This window comes from Pungitius pungitius, chromosome 5, assembly GCF_949316345.1.
Source record: "Pungitius pungitius chromosome 5, fPunPun2.1, whole genome shotgun sequence".
Classification (NCBI taxonomy): Eukaryota; Metazoa; Chordata; class Actinopteri; order Perciformes; family Gasterosteidae; genus Pungitius; species Pungitius pungitius.
The window spans coordinates 15,171,946-15,194,114 of record NC_084904.1 but is presented as its reverse complement, the minus strand read 5'-3'; the positions used below and the strand labels follow the sequence as shown (position 1 = coordinate 15,194,114).

At 44.3% G+C, this 22,169-nt stretch overlaps 4 protein-coding genes across 7 annotated transcripts; 3 read left to right on the top strand and 1 right to left on the bottom strand.

Moving 5' to 3' along the window:
• Nucleotides 1-46: 46 nt before the first annotated feature.
• Nucleotides 47-9,081, top strand: arid5a (AT-rich interactive domain 5A). Of its 2 annotated transcripts, XM_062562403.1 has the most exons (9): nucleotides 47-291; nucleotides 1,193-1,651; nucleotides 2,448-2,606; nucleotides 3,664-3,746; nucleotides 5,994-6,165; nucleotides 6,250-6,302; nucleotides 6,649-6,746; nucleotides 6,813-6,984; nucleotides 7,078-9,081. In XM_062562403.1, the coding sequence occupies exons 3-9, from the start codon at nucleotides 2,603-2,605 to the stop codon at nucleotides 8,296-8,298; spliced, it is 1,803 nt and encodes a 600-aa protein (XP_062418387.1). In that variant the 5' UTR covers nucleotides 47-291; nucleotides 1,193-1,651; nucleotides 2,448-2,602; the 3' UTR covers nucleotides 8,299-9,081. The 2 variants fall into 2 exon arrangements, with proteins under 2 accessions (XP_062418387.1, XP_037337546.2); XM_037481649.2 differs by lacking the exon at nucleotides 47-291 and having other exon boundaries at nucleotides 1,231-1,334; nucleotides 1,582-2,606.
• Nucleotides 9,082-10,375: 1,294 nt separating this feature from the next.
• Nucleotides 10,376-13,686, top strand: gins4 (GINS complex subunit 4 (Sld5 homolog)). The gene is made up of 8 exons (XM_037481710.2): nucleotides 10,376-10,741; nucleotides 10,832-10,918; nucleotides 11,410-11,523; nucleotides 11,625-11,722; nucleotides 11,807-11,895; nucleotides 12,079-12,169; nucleotides 12,301-12,405; nucleotides 12,724-13,686. Exons 1-7 carry the CDS (start codon nucleotides 10,643-10,645, stop codon nucleotides 12,395-12,397), a joined length of 675 nt encoding a protein of 224 aa, XP_037337607.1. The 5' UTR covers nucleotides 10,376-10,642; the 3' UTR covers nucleotides 12,398-12,405; nucleotides 12,724-13,686.
• A 238-nt stretch (nucleotides 13,687-13,924) lies between these two features.
• ppp1r3c2b (protein phosphatase 1 regulatory subunit 3C2, duplicate b) lies at nucleotides 13,925-15,556 on the top strand. Of its 2 annotated transcripts, XM_062562402.1 has the most exons (3): nucleotides 13,925-14,348; nucleotides 14,460-14,509; nucleotides 14,686-15,556. In XM_062562402.1, exons 2-3 carry the CDS (start codon nucleotides 14,490-14,492, stop codon nucleotides 15,554-15,556), a joined length of 891 nt encoding a protein of 296 aa, XP_062418386.1. In that variant the 5' UTR covers nucleotides 13,925-14,348; nucleotides 14,460-14,489. The 2 variants fall into 2 exon arrangements, with proteins under 2 accessions (XP_062418386.1, XP_062418385.1); XM_062562401.1 differs by having other exon boundaries at nucleotides 13,925-14,509.
• An 84-nt stretch (nucleotides 15,557-15,640) lies between these two features.
• Nucleotides 15,641-21,950, bottom strand: LOC119224584 (phytanoyl-CoA hydroxylase-interacting protein). 2 transcript variants are annotated; one of them, XM_037481688.2, is made up of 5 exons: nucleotides 21,822-21,950; nucleotides 19,499-19,675; nucleotides 18,066-18,240; nucleotides 17,822-17,939; nucleotides 15,641-17,237 (listed from the first exon to the last, which is right to left on the bottom strand). In XM_037481688.2, exons 2-5 carry the CDS (start codon nucleotides 19,673-19,675, stop codon nucleotides 16,691-16,693), a joined length of 1,017 nt encoding a protein of 338 aa, XP_037337585.1. In that variant the 5' UTR covers nucleotides 21,822-21,950; the 3' UTR covers nucleotides 15,641-16,690. The 2 variants fall into 2 exon arrangements, with proteins under 2 accessions (XP_037337585.1, XP_037337584.1); XM_037481687.2 differs by having other exon boundaries at nucleotides 21,746-21,934.
• Nucleotides 21,951-22,169: the final 219 nt, after the last annotated feature.

Genomic DNA, 22,169 nt, shown 5'->3' with positions numbered 1-22,169 from the left:
CTTCAGATTGGACATATCGGAGGCAGTATACGTTTTAGAAAAGCTTGATATAACAGAACCTTTTAGGGATTTTCAGAGGTCTAACAGGAACTCAGACGTATAAACACAGTTCTCTACTCAGTTTCCTGGAATGAGATGACAGCTGGGGAATTCACCTCTAATACATAAGTTTCATTTTCACCCGAGAAATCACATCTTATCTCTCCCACATCCTTCATTTGAATCTTTGTTAGGCAGAAGGACAAATGTAAATACTTTTTCCTAAATTCAGTCTTCCTCCATCAGTAATCGGTGAGTTTGAGATTCACTGCGTTTCTAAAATATCTGCTACCAGTTTTTAATCTTTTCTCGTGCAAATCCCACTGAATATTCCTCAAAGAAACAAACCGAAATTAACCTCGTTTAGATTGTTTAACTGAATTCTTCCTTCGATCGGACGTCATGCATTTGGACACCGCAAGTCGGAAAAATAGTTCCCCCTCTAGAAACACTGCATGAACAATAAAATGTAAACTCTCACTAAGCCTTTAATCTCTAACGACTGAGCCTGTACTTATCCCTAAAACTCATTGCGTCTTTAAACAAATTTATTCTAGGAAAGCCTCACTCGTCTCTCGGCCGTTTCTCACCACGACTGGAATTGTACGTACCGCTTATGCATTTGAATTGTTCTCAGGATAGTGACTCACTTCAGACCAATCTTTTGTGTGTTGAATTCACAATATTTTCTCCACGCGTCATTTACATCTTGCTGCCCTCACCTCTACCTTTTGTTTATCTCAGTGAAAGTATGAAATGAATAGCAGGGGATTTTCTCACCCTTAAAACGTTTTGTTCCACATGTGTTGTTGGCTCCAGGAGATCACTGCAGCCAGCTCTGCAAAACATTCACAATTAAATGTTGAAGTATATTAACTACAAAATGTCTGCATCAGCTCATTTTGCCACTGGTCATAATTATATAATCAGATATCTAAGATGTAATATTTTATTCTAATATCGACATCTTTGGTTCATATGGGAACAAAACAGTTTTGCAGCGCGCCTAGTTAAGCATCTGAAAAAGCAAAACAACCCCCCCCCCCCTCCCCAAAAAAAAATCCCTTCTGAGATTTGGAGAGCTTGTAGATATTCGGTTATTTTGACATTTAAATGTTAATCATTTTGAAATGTCATACTCTATCCGCAACAGATGGGGGAATAGGGCATCCCCTTTCAAACAGATGAAAGGCTTGAGGAAACGTGGATTGTGTCGAGTGAAGCGTCGTCTCCCCTCAGCGTTATTAGGACTAAAGTCATTTCATTGAATGTGGTGCTGACAAAGAAAAATGGAGGTAAAATACTGTGGTTCTTTAGTGTGACATGAGAAAGTACCAGAAAATGTTAAAAAAAAAAATACCAGAGCAGAGTGTCTTCTTTAATCGAGCATTTAATCAGTAGGAAATAAACGTGACCAAGGCACTTTTCATGCGGCCATAAGGAAAATGAATTCCTGAGACCCACTGACTCTTAGCAGCGAGTAGAGAACTCATGTCTACTTGAAAAAGCTGCTTCTGCATTCTCCTTGCATTTTATTTTTAGCCAATATCTTTCAGCGGACGGGCAGTAGGGACCATTTTAAAGAGGAAGGTCCTCTCGTCTTCCTCAAAAGGTAAGGTCTTTAATCCCTGAAGAAATCATTCAATCTCAAAATTGTCATTTTCCTAAGCGAGGGCTTTGAGAGAATGTGTTCACTCAGCTTTTAGCTCTAATGAGGCCAAACTACAGGTGTGTGTGTGTGTGTGTGTGTGTGTGTCTACTTTAAAGGGCTTTTAATATTGATAATATGCCACTGCAGCGCAACATTTTTATATTTTGGTGCGTTTAGGTTCGCACAGAAGCAGTTTGATCAACTACCTCACACTTGGGTCAGGGTTGAAATCTTTGATTTCATTTGAAATAATCTGATGCATTTGGCATCTGAAATGTAAGCATTGAATTAATAATGTATGTACAGGTGCACTCGTTGACTTGAACACGCGTTGTGCTGCTGACGGCAGGAGATGTTTCTACCTTTGCAAGTTTATTATTACTAAACAAATGATTCAAATATTTGAATCATGTTCATGTTTAGAATAAATAGGTTCATTGGCAGTTTCCTTAATCTGAGAATAACGTCCTAAAATACATTTGTTGAGGGTGTATACTTCTGGAAGATGTTATACCTCTATACACACTGGCCAATAGTTGAATGTTTCTTTCACTTCCCCAAATTCAGCTATTTTGGTAGATTTGAGTCCAGTCCAACATCGGACATTGGTCCAATAAGTAATAAACTTCTAAGTCATGACATGTGTTGAAACTGGAAAGCAGGAACAAGAAATTGGACACAGATGTTTTCTTCTTTCTAAAAATGAGTTGAGGAAGCATTGTGAGACATTGAGTGACAACGATTAAAAAAAACTCAGTTTCCCAGACTCATTTGCTGCACGACAAACAGTACAACCAATGAAACTGTTTTGTGGAGACACCTTCCTGTTTTGTGGTGTGAAGTGAAGAGGACGCCGCATGAATTACTGTCAAAAACTCAGTCAAGCCAGAGACTAGAAGACAACTTCTGGAAATGGGTGAGAAGGACTTTTATGTTTGTCGTACTATTTCATGTAATTACTGCGAGCAGTTCAATATTGTATCGTTTTAGACATTCATCTTGATAAATTTCAATACTTTGTAACATTAAATACCGTCTTTAAACAGTATATGAAAAACTGTGCCGGGTCTTTTTCGCAGATGTAATGTGAATACATTCATTTGTGAAGGAAACCATCTAATTTGATGTAGAAAACAATATTCTGCCAGGAAAAACAGGAATCCATAATGAATCCATCACAGAAACGCTGTAAATACATACGTTAATTGGCAAAGAGGCAGGCCATAAAATGAAAAGCACACATTCGAAAGAAATAATATACTACAACAGAAATTTTTCCTGTAATGGAGTAGTTAGAGGCTCCTCAAGGCAGAATTTAACGTTCAAGCCACAGCACAGGAAATAAGTGATCTCAAAAGAGAAGCATATTGGTTTTGCACAAAAGTCCTTTCATTGTGGGTGGAGGGCTACACAACGTTTGGTTTGTGAAGAATAACATTTCATTGCCTTTGGTCCCCCCCCTGTGAAATGTATCAATACGGCATGAGAATATCCATACTCAATAGTAATGGTATGTGCAATGGTTTTCAACAATGTCAAGTAAAGGCTTGTGTTTTACATAGGTTGTAGTTTATTGATTCAGATTGTCTCATCTTTGACCATTATTGTAGGTAACGTCTCACAATATCATACAGTGAATTGTGTGCACAGTGAGCACGGGCAGGAAGTGGTTTAGCAAAGTGTGGTTTAGTATCACACTGAGTTGACAGTGTGTTCTACAGACTCCTGCAGATCAATCGTCTGACCATTACGTACATGTTAATGAAGCAATTACACCCGCAGCAGCGGTGACGTTTGAATTCCATCATTTTCTTTGATCAAAGATGCGCCTTGAGCTGTCTGGAATTTCTGCAAAGTGAAACGTTCATGAACATTTATTATAGGGTGCCAGCTTCCTTGACTGTGATTAGATCGAACTTACTCTGGTCTCTCTGAGTGAAATGCTAAACGTCTTGTCCCCGCGTCTCACGAAGCTCAAGAGGACGCTCAAGAGGACCAGAGGGAGACGTCCCAGCAGGCAGCAGTCATTGACGAAGAGCAGGGGACAGAGAACCAGGTACTGACCTCACTCACTACGGGTTAAGTGTCGGTTGGCCTTCTGGGCAATTTCCATCAGTTACAGTTAATCAGAAACCACAGACATGACTGCTCTCAGTGAGGTGTGTTTTCATTTCCTTTTTTTTTATTGTGAATTTGAGATAGTGGAATTTTTTTTGTTTTGTTGTTGTTGCAAGTGCTGAATATGTGAGTACAGTTGTTTCATCTCGCTGGCTGACTGGGAAATGAGTAACAAAGAATACGCCATTCTGCTTTGTATCCCGAGAGGGCCACGAAGCGCACGCACATCTCACCCCCTTAAGGCACACCACAATATTCTCATTGCACATACAGAAACCTCTGGAGGTCCTCGCGAGCCAGTATTCTGGTAAGTGAAATGAGCTGCATAATATGAGAAACACAAATTAGCTCATAAAATTTCCGAGGCACACGTTAGTTGAAAGCATGGTGGTTTGTGTGGCCTGCCGATAGCATCAATACAGCACGCCACTCACAATCATTGCGAGAGTCACACATTGACACATTGACATCAACATCACCCACGCAGATTTCCAAAAAAATGTATCTAGTGGAAATCTGCAGGTTTCTCGATGATATTCACACTTGGGTGTGTGGATCGAGAGTCTGCAGTGAGTGGCTTCGAGCACCGAGAGGCTGTGAATCAGGTCTAAAAAACAGCAACTTGAAAGTTACTTACTACCAGAGAATTTTACGCAAGATCGCAATCAGAATTTAGCAATTTTAAACCCACACACTACCCTCTCCTTTTTTTAGATGGAAGTGCAAGTACAATTTCAGGAAATAGAGCAAATTAAAAGACAAAGTACTTCTGCAAGTGGGAAAAGCAGGTGATGCAGAAGTGGAAAGTCAGAACTGGTGGCTGGGAACGGCATTGTGGAGCCAATGAACTGTGACTCAGTCGGGGCGATCTTGGTTAGAGGCCTGCACCTTCGATATTACTCACTCTCGAGGCCTATTTCTCGGAACCAGGAACCACATGGAGGAACTTTATTCAATATGAAACCACGTTGAGATAAATATGTTGAACGGTGACGGCTAGTGAAATAAAGCTGCTTCTTCTTGTGCTGATTCAAAGTAAAACAGTGACACTGTCCATTGTGGCTTCCTTTTGTCATTCAATATATTGAAATTGATCATTACGCAAATGTGAGATTTCACATTTAAACATTGGCCTAAAATAACAGAAGTGAGTGCTTTTGCTGTTTGAGCCAGTGGTTGCAGTTAAAATCTAACAACTTTGTTCATACCACAAACTGTGCATCAAAAACAATACGGTTGAGTTTTTAAAAATGCCAACACTTTATCATCTTCATCAACAGTTTCTCTTCGTAATACTTCTTACATCTTTACTTCCCTTCTCTAAACCCTTCCAACGGTTGATTTTATTTTGCTTGTCTTCACTGTTTCATTTCTCCTTTTTGTAAAACCACAAATAGTGACATTGTCAATTTCTTGACAACCTAAATTCTGGGTAGTCCTAGTTGATGCGCCTAATTTCTTGGTATCTTCACTGTTGATGAAACCAGTTCTGAAGAAATACAGTAATCAAGCAGACAATTGTTACTTTGACATGACAAAGCTGCATGCTTTTGTTTAAAACACTTTAACATGTAAAACCTTCTTTTGGCTTTATGTTTGTTTTTCAAAGTGACATTTGTGATACCGGCGACTGACAACTGTAGACCAAAAACCCCACAAGTCTGCTGCTTTCTCTGCAGACAGGAAATGTAGCGGTTATCTACTGAAAGTAGCGGTACAACCCTACTCTCTGATTTTGGTGTTTCATTTCAACATTTGCACCCCATGAGAGTCTGTGTGTGCTCTTTCCCATCCACGTCAAAACAGGTTTCAATATCAGCGCAGTGGACCTCGGGCTACTTGTGTAACCCGGGAGCTGTGCGACAAGAACAACGATGCGTTGGTCTGGCCGGGCTTTGTTCTCACAGGAAAACAATGGTCAAATCTTGCGTTGGTCAGGGAGAAAAGGCAGAGATTCGTTCTCGGGGGAGAGGGGCGGCGAGTGGGAGGGAGACACGGCTTTAAGTACTAAGGAGAGTAGGTGGAGCAGGGTGGCAGGGGAGTGGGATGGGGCCACAAGGTGGTGTGACTAACAGGTGCATTAGGTGAGCAAAAGGGAGGGAGGGAAACGGAACTGTGACAACTTGATATTCATGCAAAACATTTGGCATCTTTTGTCTTCTGCACCTGTTTTCCTCCACACCAGGCTTCTCCGTCTGTCGTCGAGATCCTCTGTGACTCTGTGACTGAATGTGGGGAAAAAGCAAGGCCCAAGCTGGTGCAGATGGAGGAGAAGGCATTTGTATCAAGTCTGCACTCTTATATGAAGGACAGAGGTACACCGATAGAAAGGATCCCACATCTGGGCTTCAAACAGAGTGAGTGTTCGCCGGCGCCCCGCTGGCAAAATTCACATGGCATTAGAATAAAAATGAAGTTCTCAAGTGTGTCTTTTTCCTCAGTTAATCTTTGGAGGATCTACAAAGCTGTTGAGAAACTTGGGGGCTATAATTCAGTGAGTACAAGTTCCTTATTTAACTTAAGTACAACATCAGTAGACACAGTTGTCTAAGTGGAAAATGAGTTAAAGGTCAGGCGCTGTAACACCGTGGTTTTCACATTCGGCTCTCGAGCTGGTCTTTGATAATGAAACCGTTGGACAAGATGTGAGCGTGCGGCTCAGGGTGAAATGGCACGAAAGCAGGGCTGGGGCTCTAAACCAGGTGGACCCTCATCGGTGAAAGCCAGCCGACTTGTTTTTTAACCGAAGGAGAGAAAAGACCGTACTGAAGGTTATTGGGACCATTCCAGATATGTGTTTGCTCCGTATGCAAATTTCCTCACAGTGTGTTATCCAACAGGTGACGGCACGGCGTCTTTGGAAGAAAGTGTATGATGAGCTGGGAGGAAGTCCAGGGAGCACCAGCGCTGCTACTTGCACCCGTAGACACTATGAGAAGTGAGTATCATTTGGTCAAATAGATCGCCGTATTGACTGATTTGTAATGGGGCGTGTTTGGTTTAGACTGGTGCTGCCCTTTGAAAGACAAATAAAAGGGGAGGAGGACAGACCTCTGCCTCCGAGCAAACCCCGGAAGCTATACAAGAGGATCCTGGAGGGCAAGGAGAAGGCAAGGGCTTCTGAGAAGAAGAGAAAAAGGACTCAGTCGGACAGAGAGATGGACTCGGAGACAGAGGTAACATACCTTGTTTAGGAAAAGGCCTCAAATAGAGGAGGGGTCTGCATTAGCCCGCGTGTGTCCTAAAACATCTCCTGTATTATGTTGCAGGTACTCGCAAAGAGAAGCCCAGAGGCCGTCTGCCAAACCGAAGCGGTGATGCATTCTCACCCGGCTCTCTGGGCGGCCGCCTCCGATATACGCCGCCCGGACAGAGCCACTTCTGGACTTTGCCCCTCGGCCTTTGCCCACCTCGTCCAGGTCCCCACACCCAGCCACTGGACCGCTCCCCTCCCGCCTGCTGCCGCAGAGGTCATTTCTCCTCTTGAGAAAAAAAAGCGGATGGCTCAAGCGAGCCTCAATCTGCCACTTAACCCTCGCACTGAGGACACAGAAAGGCCCTCCGTTATCCACTGCTCCCAGCCTCCGGCCCAGTACTCTTCCAGACGGACCTGTGAGTCCACCGACAGCTCCCCCGTGCCTTCATCCCCTTCCTCCTCACGCAGCCCTTCCCCCTACTCTGATTCATCAGAGGACTGTCCAGAGGGAAGCGTACATGATGCTGCATTGCGCTCTGAACTTTCCCAAAACTCTAAGAGCTCTGTGAAAAATTCACCCAGCTGTAGTGAGGACAGGAAGTCTGAGAGCTTTTGTCAGATATCCAAAGACCCTGCAGGACAGTATAAAGATATCAGCTCCCAATGCGCAGACTCCGTTAAGGTCCAGCACAAAGACTCGGACTGGAAGCTAATCCAAAAAGGGAGTGACAAATATTTCAGCCAACCTTTCCCAGGATTCTCCTCTCCCATGGTGAGATTAGATTGGGCTCCAACGTCAACTTCTAGTTTCACCAAAATCATTCCAAAATCCGTGCAGCTTCTGCGTCCCGCTCCCATCCGACCGGCTTATGCGACCCTGCAGGGCAGGTTGGCGCAGCACGACGAGTCTCTGCCTGGTGCAAAGAAGCTTCACAGCATGCCTCCGTGGCTTTATCACACGGACAAGAGGGAGAAACACAGGACAATGCAACACAAAGCTCCCCCCGCTCAGCACAGTCTGGCCCATTCCGCCGCTTCCAGTCTGCCGGCGTTGCGCTACGACAAATCCGGGAGAGACCCTCGACAGCAGCCTCTATTGCATCCTGCGTTTCTTCCCAGCAGAATGAGACTACCTCAATCGCAGCTACTGTACAGACACGTCCCGATGAGTCCGGTTCACTCTGCTCTGAGGGGGTCTGCCGTTTACCCGTATCCCGCCTACATCCCTCTGCTGCATCACCAGACTGGATATGCCCTACCCGCCATGCATCCCTTCTACCCTCAAAAGATGTGATTCTTTGTAGTTCAACTCTAGTCTTAAATAATAATTATTATAATACAGCAGCCGTTGAGCATGTCGGCCTCCTTGTCGATTGCTCATAGTTATTTTGGTGAAGCACTACTTGTGTTTTAAACATGGCTTACGTATGCAACACATACATATTTAGGTGATGTGGCAACCATTTCCCGGTGGTCAACTAGTTATTGTAAGATCATTATCTGTATGACTGTGTAGACCTTCTGAGGCCAAAACCAAACTACGCAAAAGGGAAATTCCGCCACCGCTGCGATGAGTGATGAGATACAGTATTCATAGGACCACAGCGCGTTCAATCAGGCTTTAAACTAATGCATCATTTTCTTTATCTCTGAGCAGATCTGTGCCAAATGTACGCGTTAAATGGATGTGTTTTCTATTGCTGTAGTTTGATTAAATGCTAAACAATAAGCCGCAGTGCTTATTCAATTACATGTTTTTGTGATTACGCCAAATTCTCCATAGCAAAATAACCAGCTAAATTAATCAAAACCACTTTTGTTGCAGCATTGCTTTAAAGCAAATTACCTTATTGTATTGTAAGTCTGTTAGAAAAACATGCATCTTTAACATTTATATAGTTTTTGATATTGTTCAAAGATGTTATAAGCAGATCTCATTGTCATGTTAATGTATTAACATAAACACATAAACATTACAAATGTATTTAAAAAATATATGGTCATTCTGGTTTTTTATTATAGAAATATGTGTACATATCATAAAGTATTTTACCTTGCCCAAAATATTTTTAATAAAAATGTTGTTTCTAAGAGTTAGCCATTTTAAAATCTGTTGGTTGACCATTTAAACTTTATTAATGCATGAGTGGATTTAGAATTTGTCCCCTGGTTTATTAGAGATTGATATCATTAGTATCATAGGAATACCTTTTGTTTCACCATCGTGCAGGAATAAATTAACTTTACGTATAGAAGTAGGTCAGAGAATAGGAAAATGAAATACCAGAAATATCAGGACAAAACAGGCAGAATGAGCGTTTTTTGCTGTGACCAGCTTTGCTGGGCTGGTGGCATCGGGACTGGAGATGTCAACAAACTCAACCAGCTGGTGAGGAAAGCCAGCTCTGTGGTGGGTCTGGAGCTGGACAGTCTGGAGTCAGCGGGTGAGAGGAAGATGAGGGCCAACCTCAGAGCCATCCTGGCTGGAAGGCTCAAACTGTACATTTCTATTTTTACTGTATTATTTATTGTATGGTCTATTTATTTTCTTAATTTGGGTATGCATTTGTAAAATAATATATCTATCATGTCACACGGTCCAGAATTGGAGCTATCCTAAAACACATTGCTGCTCTGCATTCTTTGACCCTGTGACGTTTGTGACCTTAAACTTTTGGTTTAGCTGTTCATCAGATGGGCCTAAGGGCGCTATGGCGATGATGTCTGTTCGTCCGCTTTAAAATTTACAGTAGCTCTCGAGATTGTTGTGCAACCTGACTTGCAGGTCTGACAAAGCACAAATAAATCCAAAGGAAGCTGTCAGGGACTGTGCAATATTCAACGTTACTGAAGGTACAATACCAATGAATTCTGAGGCAAGAGCAATGAGGAGGAAGAAAAAGAGGAAATCAGACAAATGAGTTTCTGCTGTAGGCCACAACATGGTTTGATGCAAGACAGCTGGAACAAACCAAGCAGATGATGCAAAAGCAAGAGACTTCTGGGAAGTTGTGTAAGAAATTGGTGTTTTGACTGTGTGGGTGGAGGGGATACTTTGATCCTTCATTAAAATGTAAGAATCCTTGAAAATATAATTAGTCTTATAATTATGGTTTCAAAATAGAATGCATAGGGCATATTCCAAACAATTCAATATATACTACTTTGTATGAATGGCCCCTTATTATTAAACCCTGAAATACGACTTACAGGAAGCACTACTTTAAGCTGTTTAAACCCGTCACCTGCAGAAACTGACAACGATGACCGCGTCAGAAACGTGTAGCCCTGCTTTCTATGAAGTAAAGCACTTACACGTACAGCCCGTCCATTGTTCTCTTTGAACCTTCATCGGCGTTGACGCCACACAGCCTGTGGGGAGTCTTGCCTTACAGATCAAGCGCGGGGAAACAATTCCGAGAACAACAATTCTCGCGAGAGCAGCCGTAGTGGCGCGAATAACCAAGGAGTTCCGGCAGGAAATGCGCGTGGCTGTGTTGTCAACTTTTGGTGGGTTTCTATTCGGACAACTTTTCTAACCTTGCGTCTGAGTCGCGTAACATTTAAAACTTCACCGGAGTTTCAACGGGTCGGTTAGGCATTTTGGGGCATTTTGTCTCACTTCGTGAAATAAAACTATGTCGGACGCTTTGTCTGATGACGGCAGCGACGTCCACCAAGATGATACTCAGGAGGAGGTCATGACCCCGGCGGAGCTGATAGGCAAACTGGAAGAAGTGAGATGACGTGAACCGCCCCTGTTAATCCTACATCGTTAGGAGGTCAGCCGTGTCCTCACAGCTGCGTCCGTCTTTCCTCCCTCGCAGGCTTGGCTCAATGAGAAGTTCTCACCGGAGCTCCTGGAGAACAAGTCGGAGGTGGTGGAGTGTGTGATGGAGCAGCTGAGTCACATGGTAACTTAACCTGCGTCTCACCGGACTGTCCTTCATGATGCCACCTGCGTTTGTAAATGTCTGCTAGGCAAAGGTCGTTATGCACAGACAAATAAATACGTAATAACATTCACAATACTTGCCTCTGTTTTGTAGTGGAGGTTTTGTTGTTTAAGTCATACTAGAAGTAATACAAATTGTCCATCAAACGTGTGATTTAATGAGATTATATGTCCAATTGAATCCGTGTTGAATGGTATTCCATTGCTAAGCAACAGCTTTGGTCCATGCTCACTGTATATTCAGTATGTTTGTTTAAAATTGTGATTTGGTCAATGAAAGTATGACTTTTTAACTGTTATCTGTTGGGCTCCTTATATGCGGACAAAGATGGATCGCATATTCATTCATTCATTCCAATAATCAAATGATAGAATGTTCACATCCATCCCTCTCTGGTCACTGTAAGCCGCACTTGATGATTGATATGTTTATTTCTTTTCCTCCAACAGGAAGCAAACTTGCAGCGCGTGAAGAAAGGTGACATGAAGGCCAGCGTCCACCGGATGGAAATAGACCGGATTCGGTTCGTGCTCAGCAGCTATCTGCGAGCTCGTCTGCAGAAGGTCTTGACGGTCAACAATATCATATTAAAAATAAAAAAAGCTCTCATTTCACTCCTAGCCTGTTGTCGTTATTGCCTGAACTTTGTGCCCCATGCGTGTAGATTGAAAAGTTTTTCCCGCATGTCCTGGAGAGAGAGAAGTCCCGGGGGGAGGGAGACCCGTCCCTGCTCTCGCCGGAGGAGTTTGCTTTTGCCAAAGAGTGAGTATTGTCGTGTGCGGTGTCAGAGCTGTCTGTTCATTCAGCCCTTACCTTGACGCTTAATGTGTTAAATGTGGTGCGCAGGTACTATGCCAACACAGAAACGTACCTGAAGGCCGTGGCACTGAAGCGCATGCCCCCCAACCTGCAGAACGTGGATATGCTCAAAGCAGGTGAAGTCTCACTGTTGTTATCTTTATTCATGCTGACATGCTCTCCTTTTTATGTTTTGTTTATTCTGTAGTAATTTTCTTGAGCTTCTTACAGTAGCATCATGTGCTATCAGGAGCTGGCATTTGCTTTGACATCCCCTCTGTCCGACACACTAAATCCCTGTGTGTCTACTGTAATCGCAGTCCCTGAGCCGTGCCTGGACTCCTTTGTGTTTCTTCGAGTGAAGGAGCGACAGGAAAACATCATGGTTGAGCCTGAGAGCGATGACCAGAGGTGCATTTTATTTTTTTTAAAGACCACCAGGTGGTGGTGTTACGTTCTCATGTAAATACTGTTGCATTTCTTTTACTAATACTGAAAACGACGACAACAGCCACTGACATCATCTCTGTCTCTGCTATCAGAGAGTATGTTGTGGATCTCGAAGTGGGCTCCCAGCATCTAATGCGCTATCGAACTATAGCACCGCTTGTCTCCGATGGAGCCGTGCAGTTGATTTGAACGTTGAGGTAAGTGACATTGAGTTAGTTTGACTGTGCCATCTTTCTCATTACCTCAAAACTGCCCTCACACCCTCTGGCACTTTTATCTGCTATTTCCTTCCTGCAGATCTTACATAAGCTTCTGCTTCGCAGTGACCTCTGGATTTATTTTTAGCTCTTTGTTTTTATTGCGTTGTTCAATGTCTCTTAGCAACATATTATGGAAGAAATGTTTGTCTGTTTCAGGAACCAAAGTATCTTTTTAAATGTGTCAGATTCTTCATTTCACTGCGCTGCGCTTAACAATGCACTGCTATTAACACAATGTAATTCTGCTTGTCACAGGTCTGTCTGTTGGTCTGGACGTTTTGGGCTCCAGGAGCTCGCAGAATGAGCAATGGCCTATTTCTGTGACAAAGCGGTAATGAGAAACGTGCACACTAACCGGCAGAGATTACATCTGGATTTGCACTAATCATTCTGACTGTTGTCAGGATTAAGGACAAACTCGTGGGACACAAACGTGGACAATTGTTGCACCATATCTTCATGACATGTAACTCTGAAATAGACCCAAATATAAGGTTGATTTGTGGGAGGGGCTTGGTGACAAAAGAACCCTGTGCACCAAAGCAGTGTTTTCTGTGCTGTGGTGTTTTATCATGTAGCAACTATTGCCTGCATTATTGGTCTTTTTTCTCCTCTGCTGATCAGTAACAACATCCTCCTGAAGGTGAAAGGTCAGCATTTAGGACATCAGCCAAGATGTGCTTGGTTTCCTTTAATCAACACACTGAAATGAAGAAGAATCCCTGTCATTATAGATCATCTAAATCCTGGTGGTGTTCTGATAACCTCTGTACATCTCTCCAAGTTCCTTTTAGTCCATGTGTTTCTTTTAGCTTTACCCTAAAAGGATGCATGGAGCGTTGACTTCTCTGAGACGTAATTGTTGTAATAGCTTTGTTATGTAAGGCGCTCAATGGGAGCAATCAGTGCTCATTGTTTGCCCTCGCGCTAATTGCCCAATCTTTAGAATTAATAAGGGACTGAGGGAGAGCGAACAAAATGAAACCACGTGTCAACAGACTTTCGTCTTTTGAACCGCACCCTTAGTCGAGCTAATACGGAAGCCTCCAACCCATTAATGTTGGGCTATTGACGATATTATACTGGGCGGCTTGATGAAGTAACCAAGGCGTTAGACACATGACATACAGACAAGCATTTAGACTACTTCTGTTGTATAACTATTATTCACATGTTCTTTTAATGTTTTTGAGAAAAATAAACTTTTAAATAATTGGAGGTTTACAAAAGTATTTTATTTCTTAAACGCAGCACCTAGCATTATTTCTTCACATCATTCATCTTTCTGGACAATCTATACCAATATCACCCTTTCCTACCCATTCCTAAGTCATCCAAAATATCCCCCTGTGTGGTACATTTGGTTTCTATGTGCACACGTACTTGGATTGAACTTGAACAGCTTCCTCAGTTGGGGTGGGGGTTAGGGTTACTGGACCTCAGTGCCCCCCCCCCCCCCCCCCCCCCCACACCTCAAAAATGTCTGAGAATAGAGCCCCGGATGACTGGAATAGTTTCCACAATGCAGGGTAACGTTGCATTCAGTGGATCTGCATGTAGCGCTGGACAACACTGAGGTGAAAATACAGAGACCGGAGATATTACAAATCTGTCTGTTGACGGTGGAAAAAGATCATTAGAATAGAAGTGTCATTTCAGTTGAATGTTGCCGTATGTGATCTGAAATCTGAACCATAACCAGGTCTGAAACAACACTACACAAAAGCAGGATACGTAGCTGATTGGTCAGGAGCGTAGAGAAGGTGGAGTTTACAACATGATATATTCACTTTGGTATAAATAGGATCCTGGGAAGGATTTTCTTGCAAGCAAAGGGATGACTAATAAGTCAGACAACAACTTTCTGCTTATTGGAGTTTGTAAGTAACATTTATAAAAAAGCATGAGATTTTGTTTTTTATGTATTGTAGAACATTGCAATCTTTATCAACCCACCCTCTATCAAAACTACTTTTTTTTCTATTTTCTAGACGCCCAATCACTCAACGGCAAATACCAATATGGAGATGTCGAGTACAACGTAAGCCAACTAAGTGTGTCGTGATTGGAGCGCATTACCTTGTGTCCCTTATTCAAAAACACAAATAGTTTGTATCCCCTCCTCAAAGCACCTCGTTAATGACGCCACAAATGCACTCGTTACAACAGTTTACACAGCAGCGATCTCAATTGAAAACACCGTTTTTCTGTTGCTAGCCTCCTCCCGGCGGTGGGCCTCGGCTCGATGGCCCGCTCGGCGGGTCTTGCGGAGATCGCTGTGCGGCTCTGCTTGAACCAACGCAGGCAACTGTGTCCTCATGTGTGGGTTCCCATTCTGAAGCCCCAGCGCCCCTGCATCCGTCCTTCGCTTCCAGATCGGCCGTGTTCGGACATCCTTGCCCCCGCCTATCCGACCCACGCTCTCCCACCTCCCTTCGATGACTTGTACGACGATGATGACGATGTTCGGCTCCCAATCGGGAACAGACGCGTTGTTTTCGCTGACTGGCGGGGGCTGCCCCTGACCGCCGTGCGGGTGTTTTCTGATGAGGAGGAGCGGTGTGACCTCGACCCGCTGCCGTCGCTGCAGGGTTTGGGGAGCATGACGGAGGAAGGCTACAGCTGCACCGTCAGCACCTGCTGCCCAGGAACGCGGCTCAAACTGGGCTTCCTGCAGCCTTCCGCTGACTTCCAGGCCTTTCGCGCCAAGCTGGCAGAGAGCATGGTCATCCTGGAGAAGTGCAGTGTTACCGAGCAGGCCCTCCGTGGTACCGTGCGAGTCAGGAATATCTGTTTTCAGAAGGAAGTCCAAGTACGCATCACGTTTGACTCGTGGCAGAGCTGCAGGGACGTGCCCTGCGCGCACCTGCAGGAGCGCTTCGGAGGGCCTCAGACGGACATCTTTGAATTTGAATTGGCCTTCCCTAAAGTGCTAGATGCCAAAAGGAGGATCGAATTCTGTTTACGTTATTTGCCGGGAGGCCACAGCGAGCCTTTTTGGGACAATAACGGCGGCCGGAACTACAGCGTTGATGTGTGCGTCACCTCACATCTCTGTTGCAGGAAGAATCCGAGTGAAAGGGCATGACTTACGCCAGATAGACAGCATTGGTCTTGGGTCAACATGAGGTGTATGTACTTTTATTATATTTGAATTAGTTTTTTCCATAAATGCTCATGCCATTTTAATAAGTGCTTTGTAATAAAATACATCGTTGCAGTCACTTTTTCTTTGCTGGTTTTCTCTCCCATTCAGTTCCAAATAGGTGAGGCTTTGTGTTTTCGGGGCACGCTCTGTTGTCATGTCGTACATTCTGCTGCACTCGTCAGTGCACGTATTACTCTTGTGCATCGGGGACGGGATCCCTTTCACTCTATGCATTTCACGGATTTCTATTTAGGTCAGAGATTATTGGGCAGCGACAAACAGACACTGAAGCTAATCTTAGCTCAGCCCTGTTTGCAGAGCAGAGGCTTGCTGTCAGATGGTGATTGAAGGGAATTTTGTGATGCTTTCTTCCTCTTAACGCCCTACATTTCTGCAGATTTTGGAATTTAGACATTGAAGAACAGTTTCCGAATCATAATTGTACAATAAGCTTTTTAAGAAGAATTTGGCAGAATTGCTGAAAAGTCTTTTTTTAATGGGTAGAGAACATTTGGCTGGTATTTTTGAGGGGTATAATGTAGCAAAATATTTGTTAGGACCAGTTATGTTTTAGAAGCAGCATGCTTCAGCCTTTTGCATGATCTGGTTGTCTCAAACACATTCTTTTCAAGAGACACAAGACCACTGAAAAGAAAAAATGTGAATGTGAATTTGACGGACGAAAAAGATATGCATGAAATGACGTGCGGAAACCAGAGAGCACACATGTCTCTCAACGAAGAAGGAGCAGGTCTTTTCTAGCCATCTAAAGCCTATCATGACTTTCGATTATCTTTTGCACAGCAGCCGTGGAAGGATGTTTACAGTTTCCAGCTGTGAACGGGATGAAGTTCTGGGATACACGCGGCGTAAGCCTTCTTTTTAATTCTCACTACTCTAGTCCAGCCATGGGGGAAGAGGGGTAGCAGCATGCACGCACCCCGAGAGGTGGGCTCCTTCCAGTGTGTTCTGACCCACACGTGATGGTCTCAAAATGTTCGGTCCTTTTGCTCCGCTGCCTTCTCTAATAACATTGCATGCTCACACGGTCGCCGGGTCTGCGGCGCGTCTCCCTCAGCGTCCCACACTGATGTTGCACACTTTGCAGCTGGGGTCTTTCTTAGCGTTGGCCGTGGTCAGACTCATGAGCTGGTGGTGCCCGCTGATCTGCTCCACGCTGCCCCGATCCAAGGGAACCGGCTCTGTGAAAAGCACCTCGAGGATTACGTCGCTGGCGTGGCAGTACAGAGGCTCCTCCCCTGGCCTCTGGGGGGCGGTGTATGTCAGGAAAGGGTTGGAGGCCAAGTCCAGCATTGGGAGGCGAGTGCGACAGAAGGTGTCTCCCTCTGAGCCCACGGGGGCCAGCACCAGCACCACGTAGTGGTAGGCTGTGTACATGCAGTAGAAGTCGGCAAAGTAAAGGGCGATGTTGGGGTTCAGCAGGTGTCCCGCTGGGATCTGGAAACGCAAGGGGCCGTAAGGGGAGTCTCTGGGAGGGAGGCCCGTGTCGAACTCTGTGTTGCAGCTGAAGAAGACTCCCTGGAGTTTGCCGTTGATGGGAGAACCGTGACTCCCACTGATGTCTTTCAGGGCTGGACGCATCAGGCCTCCACATTCCTTACTAATCCCAGTTAAGAAGACAAAAAAATAGGAGGATTATACTTTACATTTGGGGAAAATTCAATATCGCTCTGTAAGCTTGTGAAGCCAGAGCGAGTTGTCGACTTAGCTGAGCACAATGACTGGAAGCACATAACCTGACTATTCAAACTTAACATCAGCCTACCAGCCCCTGTGAGTTTGTGAAGGCACAGCACCTAGCATTTAGGGGGATTCCCATAATATTTAATAAAATATTTAATATAATTAATATAATACATATTGAATAATAATAATATTAAATTGAATACAATATTCAGTTGCAATCTGCACCTCTACAGCGGGGCACGTCTTGACCGGGGGACTGAACTGGCGTAGCAACTCCCTGCAGCCTCGGTGACACAGCGAGGTGGCATCCAGTCACCTTGTTGTTGGTGAAAGGTCGATCGAGTAAGCCAGATGCTTCCCCTTGTTTTGTCACTTTGAGCTCAGCTAGGACAAAAATACATCCTACTTCCAGCTACCCGCACCAACTTGAGAGTGATTTTATCGCCGGTGGAGTTGCTCTCCGCATATTCAATTAAGACCCAAGAATGCGACACTGACCTGACGTAGTCGAAGTACTCCGGGTGCTGGTTGCGATAGAACACAGAGAACTTTAGCAGCCTCACTGCAGAGCCCTTGGCCTTGTCGAGAAGCTGCTGTAGGTGTTCCATGGCATAATCTGCAAAAACGTGTAGAATGCTACTGAGTACCCCGAGTAACCTTTTTCTTGTATTACATTGAGCGACGCTCGCATACAACACTTGGTTATTATCATACAGTATTACAGGCATGATACAGCTCATACCCCCTGTGCAGAACTCCACCACCTGGCTCCACTCTGAGACCAGGTAGTCACCGTCCGGCTGTCGGACTGCAGTTTGGACGGCCACACAGTACATTGTCCGCGGGCTGAGGAACCAGTGCCCCCGCACCGCCATGGGTAGAGGGACGGCCTTGGCCACCAGTTTGGTTGGCACATCCTTCAGGACGAGGAAGGAAAGCGTTGACACCGGGGACAGGATGCAAGGCTAACAGGCCACTGTGTGCTTCATTTACATTTAAAAGCGAATGTAAATTTGACTGTTTGGTCAACCATTTATCTCTGTGAAGTTGGCCTTCTTAACATTATATTACACTTCAAGCCCAGGCTGCTGTAACTAGGATACATCTAATCAAATCAGCAGCTTTGTTTCAGCCTCTGAGAAGCTAATTACCAAAGTCTCAGTGGTCCACATATCCATGACAACATCTCTGATGCAAGTTTGTTTGTGTCACTTTGTGCATCGAAGAGAGAGCATATTTTGCTTTTAGGAACAAATCTCCCAGATGTACCCCTCCCTCGACCTGACAACGTACACATGTTAAGCTGGTAAATTTGTACTATATTCACTATGTTTAGCACGTTAGCATGCTAATGTTTACTCCTTGGCAGCAAATACAAAGTTCAGTTGAAGTTAATGGGATTTCCATTTTTTTATTCTGATATGTGTTCATAAATGACTTGACCTAATTCAACTAGATGGAAAGTGAGAGGATCAACAAAATCCTTATTCCTCATCCACTGGGGATCATGAATACTCATTAGAAAATATTGCAATCTGGAACAAACAGACTTGCCATCACCTGGACAATGGTGCTTCAACTGATAATGACAAATGTACACATCTGTATAACACATAAAACAATGTTATTCCTGCTCCTTATAGGGACTGCGCAGGGGAAGTAGCTCGTAGCTAAATGCTATAATAAGTACTGCTTGATACAAATAGTTTCTGTCAAACATATTTATTTAAAAGAAGACAGGTTAAATGTGTGGTGTGACGAATTTTTTGAAATAATAAAATGTTATGTGCTGCGGATGAATATGTCGGTTTTGGTCCCCTTTGAGAGGAAGCAGTGTACAAGTGAGTCACTGGCCTGAAGCTGTTGACAGCACTGTTTTTTCATTTTTCGCCTGTATTAGAAGTGACTGAAAGGGCGCAACCACTGTTTTCTGTGTTCAGTCTAATGCAAAATATCATTAGGCAGTCAGACCCAGCTGTTAACCCGGCTGGACCTCAGCAAAATGCAGGTTGTCCTGTCTCATGTGTAAGGTCTGCCATTATTTTAAAAGCACACACAGTCGAAAAGTTGGACTCCTTCGCCAACCCTACATTGAAGGTTGATTGTGAATCTGAAATATGCTCACAGACGGCATGGGCAGATATGTCCAAGGAGAGGATAGAGCGTCAGATGTACCCTGTGTTTGAAGCGGTTGGGGTCCCTGCTCTCTTTGCGGCTCAGGTCAATGAAGAAGTGTGTCGCCCTGGCACTGTCCTCGGGGGTCATGTCCCACATGATGCGGAAGGAGTCGCAGGTCACCTCACATATCTGGATGTTGCAAGGGGTGGCGAGAGGGGTGTCCATTTCTGTCATCTGCCATTAACCGGAGAGATGAAGGGGCATATTTAGACCAGAGTGCAATCCTGGAAATGTGGCGCTTGTGAAGGAGGAAACATATGGTGAAAAGGGATTAAACCATTCTGTGTTAAAACGTGGACACTGTCCAACAGGGCAGAAAGACCATATCTGAACCACCACACCACACCCTTTCCTTGACCTCATCTGACATTAGCAGCCATTACACAAGTCGATTCATGAATTTCATAACCCACCTTCAGCCGTCTCCCAGCAACCGCGCGTCCGCAGCCCCTTTCATTGACCTCATGTGATTCCCAGGGAAGCGGGTCAGACCAAAAAAACACCGCTGCACCCGTCAGCAACAATTCAAACCGAACGTAAGTTTGAAACACTTTTGTCTCCTCGCTGAAGTCTAATCTCTTCAAAACAGCTTAGCTAAGTGAACTCCTTGCACATGAAAATTGCTGCAGCGTTTGAAGCGTTTTAGCAGACACGCAGAGGGCGTTTCGTGTAGCTATCAGGTGATGTATCATCATATTTCTATGCCCATCATTGATTTGATCCAGACTGCTGCACAAAGCCTTGAGTGTCGGGGTGCAATCTATTGGTGAGCCGCGGGTCGGTGTTTGACTAACGGTCACCATCTCTGTCATAAACTGATGTAGGTCTCTGCAGCATGTGCACAGTGTCCTTCTCCTGTTTGTTTGCTTGTCATTTACTTCCATCCTAAATGTGCCATGCAACCATCACTTTCTGTGACTGATTTGCTAAAAAGCACTTTCTCCTCATTCTCAGCACCACGCTTTATTAAAATAGCTCTCACACAAAGAGAATATGCTAAATCACAGATGTGTCTAAAAATAGCTCTAGCAATAGTACAAAAAACCCCACAGCAAGCTCCTTTTGTTGCCTTGCGGGATCCAGATGCCTAGTGTAGTGTGGTTGTCTGACTGTGAGGTCTCTCAAGGTATTCTCCAGTCAGTGTGATGGACAGGCTGCAGCAGCTCATTAAAGCCTGTGAACTGTAAAATTTGAGCGGTAGCTCGTTCACACACAGTGGCCAGGGGAGAGGGCTGTTGCATCACGCACGTGCGTCCCCGCGCATCCATTTTCCAGCTGCCGTTCTCGTTCCCTAAAACATGCTGTCTGCCTCGGAGATAGAAACTGGGGCAAAAAGAGATTCTCAAGAGAAGTGATCAGAGCATGCCTCTATGTTTTGGATCGGATACACAGGGACAAAGGTTTCCTTACCAGACACACAATCCTGGATTCATCAGCCTGTAAAGATAAATGTGAGCTAACTATCTCTGCAGAAGATCCATCTTTGACAGCCGATTGCTCCAAATCAATCAACCGGGTCTAATTAATAATGAACACAAGGATTCACATTTTACATGGTAGTTAATCAGGAACTGTGTATTTGGTCTGTTAAAGCTCAGTAACATTTCTTTCACTAGCAGAAATGTAGCTGTTATCAGTGTAAAGGCAGAATCATGAAAGCAGCTGCTGTATGCACGCATGTGGAGCAAAGCAAAGAAAGAAACCTTATGCCTTCAAGTCATTTTTTCTGCCGAGGAGAATACTTTAAGCATTTAGAAGATTGCACGAGGAGCTAAAGAAGGCACACTGTTTTGAACTAAAGAGGTTGAAATGACCACAACATAGAATGAAACCCTGGGCAATATTCAAAGTTATAAATAAACACACTGTTAAACTGAGATATTATACAGTTTGAGAAAAAGAATCTCCTTTGCACAATTAAACCAACCATTAACATTTAGGAAAAAAGCATAACATGAAGCAGTTAATGATGCTGTATGACATTTCATCACAGTCTCGTGTGAAATGGCATTGGGGGGGGGATGTAATATATGTCCAAAGTTGACAATAAATATCATCCCACATGCGTATTTATATCAACGTGATAATAAAACACCCTTTACTACCGTATTCATCCGACTCTCCTCCTAAATGCACAAACGAAACACACCATGAGATTATCTGATCTCCACAGCTTCAAACGCTGCGAGTAAAATACAATTGATCTATTTTCTGAGCACTGCAATCACATAAGCTGATACGTACTTGTTTGATGCTCAAACTGTTAGATGGTGATGGGATAAAAAAATCGGCTATCTTCTATCTCCGCTTTTCTACTTGCCTCCACTGCTGCAGCCGATGATAGATCCCTCTGGCACAACTGATTAGGAGGTGAAACGAACACACGGGCTCCTCTCTCGGGCTGTTTCTCTCTCAGCCTCCGTGTCACACAAACACTCTAACCTCCCCCCCCCCTCCTCCCTCCTCCTCCACTTCACTCCCTCCCCCTACCGGTCTCATTTCTGCCCTGGGCTCTGGAGGATGGTGTTTACGTGACTCTTATGTGCCGCCACACAGGATGAATTAAACCATTAACGAAGCAAGAAATGAGAATTTTCCAACTTGAGTGAGACACTCACTCCACCCCGTCAGCATCGCGCTCTCGCCAGCCAGTCGTACACATCGCATC

What these genes read in the sequence shown, in the direction of transcription:
- arid5a (XM_062562403.1), top strand. An exon ending in AGCAGGGGACAGAGAACCAG is followed by an intron (nt 3,747 to 5,993) that starts GTACTGACCTCA and finishes CCTCCACACCAG; the next exon opens with GCTTCTCCGTCTGTCGTCGA. An exon ending in ACCCGTAGACACTATGAGAA is followed by an intron (nt 6,747 to 6,812) that starts GTGAGTATCATT and finishes TGTTTGGTTTAG; the next exon opens with ACTGGTGCTGCCCTTTGAAA.
- gins4 (XM_037481710.2), top strand. Translation starts at nt 10,643, where the DNA reads ATGTCGGACGCTTTGTCTGATGACGGCAGCGACGTCCACCAAGATGAT. An exon ending in TGGAGCAGCTGAGTCACATG is followed by an intron (nt 10,919 to 11,409) that starts GTAACTTAACCT and finishes TTCCTCCAACAG; the next exon opens with GAAGCAAACTTGCAGCGCGT. An exon ending in CCTGAGAGCGATGACCAGAG is followed by an intron (nt 12,170 to 12,300) that starts GTGCATTTTATT and finishes CTCTGCTATCAG; the next exon opens with AGAGTATGTTGTGGATCTCG.
- ppp1r3c2b (XM_062562402.1), top strand. Translation starts at nt 14,490, where the DNA reads ATGGAGATGTCGAGTACAAC. An exon ending in ATGGAGATGTCGAGTACAAC is followed by an intron (nt 14,510 to 14,685) that starts GTAAGCCAACTA and finishes TTCTGTTGCTAG; the next exon opens with CCTCCTCCCGGCGGTGGGCC.
- LOC119224584 (XM_037481688.2), bottom strand. Translation starts at nt 19,675, where the DNA reads ATGACAGAAATGGACACCCCTCTCGCCACCCCTTGCAACATCCAGATA. An exon ending in GGTGGAGTTCTGCACAGGGG is followed by an intron (nt 17,940 to 18,065) that starts GTATGAGCTGTA and finishes ACGTTTTTGCAG; the next exon opens with ATTATGCCATGGAACACCTA. An exon ending in GAGTACTTCGACTACGTCAG is followed by an intron (nt 17,238 to 17,821) that starts GTCAGTGTCGCA and finishes AACTGGGATTAG; the next exon opens with TAAGGAATGTGGAGGCCTGA.